This window comes from Rhincodon typus, chromosome 2, assembly GCF_021869965.1.
Source record: "Rhincodon typus isolate 14 chromosome 2, sRhiTyp1.1, whole genome shotgun sequence".
NCBI lineage: Eukaryota > Metazoa > Chordata > Chondrichthyes > Orectolobiformes > Rhincodontidae > Rhincodon > Rhincodon typus.
The window spans coordinates 80,334,186-80,340,185 of record NC_063333.1 but is presented as its reverse complement, the minus strand read 5'-3'; the positions used below and the strand labels follow the sequence as shown (position 1 = coordinate 80,340,185).

The following is a 6,000-nucleotide window of genomic DNA, read 5'->3' as shown; positions in this document are numbered from 1 at the left end:
CTTGACCTGCTGTGTTCATCCAGCCCTGCACCTTGATTCACCAGCATCTGCAGTTCCTACTATCTCTGTTTTCTCACCTGTGTTCTGTTGCTGATTACAAACCATTATGCATCTGGGGTTCGAGTTACATATTGACTGATAGAATCCCTGGAAGCAGGCCATTTGGCCCATTAAGTCCACACCACCCTCTGAAAAGCATCCCACTCACCTACCCTATCCCTGCATTTTCCATTGCTAATCCAAGTAGCCTGCACATCTTTGGACTGTGGGAGGAAACCCACGCAGGCGTGGGGAGAATGTGCAAACTCCACGCGGACAGTCACCTGAGGGTGGAATCAAACCCGGGCCCCTGGTGCTGTGAGCCAGCAGTGCTAACCACTGAGCCACCGTGCCGCCTGTGATAGAGACAGAAGGAAATTGAAGAAGAAGGGGGTTGAGATTGACTGAGAGAGCAAAATATAAATAAAGAGAAAGGCAACTTACTTTTTCATTTCTTTTTGTTAAATAATATGTATGTTTTTAAACTGAAGTTTCTTTGAGGGAACTCAATAGGAAGTGAGTATAGGAAGTTAGTGGAAAAAGAAACAAGTTGCAAGTTAGAGGGTTTTAATAACTTGTAAGCACAAAATTAAGCATTGTAGATATTGTTTTGTCAAAGGTTGATGTAAAATAATCAATCTCTTTGCATCTTTCATTGTACTTTTTCATGCTGTTGCTAAATTAAGATAATATAACCTACACTTTTCGGTTTGTAGGTGCTATATTACCCTGACACAGTCTCTTCACTTAACCATGAGTGGAGCACCTGCAGGCCCTGCTGGGACAGGCAAAACAGAGACCACTAAAGATCTTGGGCGTGCGCTAGGTGTCATGGTTTATGTCTTCAACTGTTCTGAGCAGATGGATTATAAGGTATGTTTGTTAGTTATCATGCTTCTACCTTATTCATAAAACAGATGCAACACAACACAAAGCAGAGCACAGTAAATATTGTAAATCTGAAATGAAAGCACAAGATGATGCAGATATTCAGCAGGACAAGAGTGAAACAGTAAACTTTTCAGCAGAGTAGGATGTGAACACTATTTAATATGAGTGCTAAAGGTAAAGTCACCACATTCTTAACAATCCATAGGGCTGCTGTCTCATTCGCGAGAGATGACTGGTGGTGGTTTAACCTGAGGGTCACTACACCTCAGGTGTGGGAAGAGGTTGAGAAGGAAAATCCTTCATGGCAACCTCAGCTAGTGCGGGAATTCAACCCACATTGTTGTTGTCACTCAACATTGCAAACCAGCCATCCAGCCAACCGAGCTAAACTGACCCTCCAGGAATGCTGCTACACATTTGAATACTTCTTTTGCATTGTACAGTCCATAGGAAATATCTACAAAGGTTTGGCACAAACTGGTGCTTGGGGCTGTTTTGATGAGTTTAATCGGATCTCCATTGAGGTTTTGTCAGTCGTTGCAGTGCAGGTTAAAACCATACAAGATGCCATCAAAAACAAGAAAAAAAGGTGAGTATGAAAGAATAAATGAACCAATTTTGTTGCCATTTATTAATGCATGCTATTTTAGACAGTTTAATATATTTTATTTATTGTTCACAGATTTGTTTTTCTTGGGGAAGAAATTTCTTTAAAATCTGCAGTTGGCATATTTATAACAATGAATCCTGGTTATGCGGGTCGAACAGAACTACCAGAAAATCTTAAAGCACTTTTCAGGCAAGTGTTGTTGGCTGTCTGGATTACTGCTGATATTGTCACCAGAGTGCTGGAGCAAATTACTGAGATTTCATTCAGAAGTGCTGTGCAAAAATGTTTCTTTAATAAATGCTACAGTTGGCAAAGTATTACTCAGATTCTGTTGGATGATGAGGATCTGCGCCAGTGATCAGGGACCAGTGAGGACCCCCTGTCAGTTTTATGGGGGAAGGACTGATGAAATTGAGTGCCTTTCAGTTTCATGTCCCTGGCGGTAGACATCTCACCTACTGAGAGTTGCCAGACAATCAGAGGCCTGCAGCTCCTAATGCCAATATGAAGGGTGGCAGCTGGTGACATAACACTCACCACTGGTCCAGATCATTGTGGGATCCATACCAAAGGAGAACAAAGGTGGGATGGGAAGTGTAGGATTGGGGTTTGTAGAAGAGTGGGGGAAGCAGAGGCAAGGGCAGTGGTTAGCTTTTAGCAGTCACTGTCTGCCTGCCTGTGTTAGCGATCACGCAGAGTGGGCTGTGGATAATAATGTCATTTGGTTAACTAATGGATGTAATTCACATTGCCCCACCGGGAATCCCCAGTCAAGCCCTTCTACCCTCCGATTAAATCAGTTTTGCTGTCACCTGGAGGTGACTATCAGGTGAGTGCTGCCGCCGTGCTTCCTAACATTATTCTTTGATAGAAATGCTGGCCACCAAAGCACTAAATACAGCATACTGAAAAAAAAACCTTTTCACTGTTAGCTTCAAGAAAATTCACTTCAATGAAAACAGTCTCCATGCCTAAAGCAGTTTGCATTAGTGCAAAAACACACACTGTTGAATATTTCTATAAGTAGTTTTGACTTCTACGGATAGTGTAACACCGATGATATTAGATTACCTCATTAAGCATCACTTCATTTAATTGGGAGAAATGTAAATCAAAGTCACCAATATATTATAGCCCATTTTACACCATTGCTTAAAATGAGAAAGATCCCCTTTTGAGTATTTCTTCTTGTGACTGTATCTGGCAGACAATTTTAATCCACAAACATTGTTTAAAATTATATATAGTGTATTATTAGTTTCAGAATCAGTCACTTAGAAGCCAATATTCCTTTTTTTAATCAACACAATCATGTCCCAATCTATTTTTCTCTTTGTCTTTGCAACTTGCACCTCTATTTGAACAACCCATGCATTTTGACATCTTTTGGCATTTAATGTTTCAAATAAAACATCATAATAAAAAAAATCAAGGGGATGATAAATCCTCTTAAACTGCAGTCCATGCATCAGTTTTAAGGAAGTGTGTTACGGCTATTGCTGACAAAAATCATGCCTGACAGTAGTGTTAAAACAAGGATCAGTTAACCACTGGCTAGCAATTGCTGGCCAATTGAAGCCAGTGAAATTAATTATAGTGCATTTACCCAGGCCAGAGTAGCAGGCTCAGAGTGCGCAATGGGGTGAGAAGGAGGATGTTGGTGGGAAGAGCATGTGCACCAATTCCTCACACAAAAGAGAACCATTATAGCTGCCACATGTGCAACTGCTGGCCATCTCCTGAAGGGGCTACTCCTCCAGGATTGTGCCAGGCAGCAGTGGCATTTTCAGAAATAACAGTTTGTAACATTTGTACTTGTGGCTCTATTTTTGGATTGTCTCTCCATTGAAGACATTCTGTCTACACCTACCCTACACCTCACTCATAGTTGTAAAGACCTCTATTAGATCACCTCTAATAGTCCCTTCTGCTTTGCAAATGTAAATTCTAACCTCTTCAACAGCAATGAGCAACAAATCCATTATTAATATTATTTAAAACTCTGTGCATCCAATGATAACACTGAGATAATTCTGCCATGAATTACAGCGCGTAGCATAAATGACTGTAGCACCATTGAGGAAGGGGCCCTTATATAAATTGTTTAGTGTATGATATGTGCACAACATAGTATGATTTCCATAGTTATGGTTGAGTGTATATATACAGGGAAATTACAATAAACTTGTCTCATGTATCTTGTTTCTTTTTATAGGCCTTGTGCTATGGTTGTCCCTGATATTGAACTGATTTGTGAGATAATGCTGGTTGCAGAAGGGTTTTTAGATGCCAAATTGCTGGCCAGAAAATTCATCACTTTGTATACTCTTTGTAAAGAGCTGCTTTCGAAACAGGTTTTTCTTTTACTGTTTTTTCAGCCGATGCTGAATTTCACGATCACTGTTTGCTTACTAAAACATTTAAAATTCAGTGTATTTCAATGTGAATTTCAGTTTAATGGGATAATTTTCTGATTTTCGATTGACATGAATATTAGGAACTCATGCAATATATAGCAGAGATTCTGACATGTTCTAGCTGATGAGGCATATTTCTGGCATTGAGAAAATCAGAAAATTACATCTGAAGTATTTGCATTTGGCATACTGCATGTTAATGTTGAGTGTATATTTTTGATGCTAACTTTAGGCCAGCAATTTTCTTAGAGTTTCCACTGCTCCACCACCAGAATGCAACAGAAATTCCATAAAGGGGTTTTCGCCACACTTTCAGTAAAATTAAATGATGGAGTGGGAGCATTTCTGAGGAAATGTTGGCTTAAATCTGTATAAATTGATAGTGGAATATCCTATTAATAATTATATCGTGAGCAAAATCAAGATATTTTAAAGGTTATCTGACAGAATATCGTGTTTTGAAACAATTGATTTGTTTAAAACGAAACATTTCAACTAAGTGCGTGACCAGAGGTCGTCACTTTTGTTTTCTATATAACAGCCCTCGGAGTAATGAAAGGTAGTAAGAAAATGTCATAGCAACTGCATGCTTTCATTGCCCACAATGAAACTGTCGGTATTTGTGATGTCATGTATTATAAGCAGGAAATTAGATGAAGATTAAAAATTCCAAAAGGGGAAAAGATTTTCATTAGCACTAACCGCCCACCATACTGATAATTATATAGAACTAAAATGTCAGCCTTGTCAGCAAGCATTTGAAGTTAGAATTCAAACAATAAAAGCCTCAGTCTAACAGTGTTATTTGCCATGTCACTGTATGCTTTGGTATTTGAGGTACAAACAGATCATCAGTAGAGAAAGAATTATGGCAAAAAATAGTGGCAATGGTGTGGAAAAGCATGAGATAACCTACTAAAACTGTATTGCTGATTTAAGATTAGAATTATAGAACAGTACTATCTTCCCTGAGAATTCCATTTTTGAATTTTCAGGTTAGTGAATTTTAGAACACGTAATATTCAAATTCAAATTCATGTGAATTCTTTATAAAATGTGATGGATAGCTCAGAGATGCAATACTTTGCAACCTATGATCTCACCTCACTGTGTCTTCAGTGTTCAGTCCATGATTTATACACATCACAAGGACCAAATTTTATCTCCGCAAACAGAGCAAGTTGTTAGTAAATGTGAGATTTCCAATGGGAGGGCGAGAAAGCTTAATTATCTATATATAACTGATTGATTGTATCTTTGGAACATGAACCTTCAGTTCTTGTTCTCCAACCTCAAATTCATTAGTTTAAATGTGGAACATACATGCCTTTGCTTATATGAATTCCCTGGACTTTGAGTAAGTCATTAAAGGAAATGCTGCATTTATTACCCATGCCACCACTCCTGAGCAGAAGCACAGCTTTGCAGTCGACATTTTGGGTTGACTTTCCTACTCCTGTGATGCTGCCTGACTTCCAGCTGTGTTCCTCCAGCTCCACACTGTGCTGGCACAATGAGTCATGTGTCATTGCTAGTCATGAAGCATAATTTTCAGCCTTCTTTTGCTAGAGCAAGTGTTGGATAAACACAATAATTGTAAAGTTAAAAAGTCAATCTGTTGCTATTTGTTGCTCACACCATTCAATTTGTTTCTCGTTAAGGACCATTATGACTGGGGTCTTCGTGCAGTGAAATCTGTTTTAGTTGTTGCTGGCTCACTTAAGAGAGGAGACAAAAGTAGACCAGAAGATCAGGTAATTCACAAATAAATAAATCATACAGTGTTTCTTAGACCACTTTAAATCCTGAAACGATGAACAAGTTCAGAGAAATTCCTGTCTGTTTTGAGTTGATGGATTTCATTGACTTATAGTTAATGTGTTGTGACTAATAAACAGACATTTTGTATTTCCTTGCCCACATTTTGCATTTCCTTGCCCTGTTTTCCCCTTTCCCTCTTATTTTTCTCTGTTCTCTCCCTGTCCTATGATTCTTTAGAATTTAATTGTACTCATAATCTAACTGTCTTTGCTCTACCTATTT

General features: G+C 38.7%; 1 protein-coding gene across 1 annotated transcript in view; it reads left to right on the top strand.

The window, feature by feature from the left end:
- LOC109913909 (dynein axonemal heavy chain 11-like) overlaps positions 1 to 6,000 on the top strand; it is a 336,187-nt gene that overhangs the window by 64,769 nt on the left and 265,418 nt on the right. The window contains exons 19-23 of the mRNA XM_048614118.1: positions 756 to 912; positions 1,374 to 1,519; positions 1,613 to 1,729; positions 3,756 to 3,894; positions 5,619 to 5,711. Of these exons, the coding sequence (XP_048470075.1) occupies positions 756 to 912; positions 1,374 to 1,519; positions 1,613 to 1,729; positions 3,756 to 3,894; positions 5,619 to 5,711 (652 nt within the window). The remainder of the gene's footprint in view (positions 1 to 755; positions 913 to 1,373; positions 1,520 to 1,612; positions 1,730 to 3,755; positions 3,895 to 5,618; positions 5,712 to 6,000) is intronic.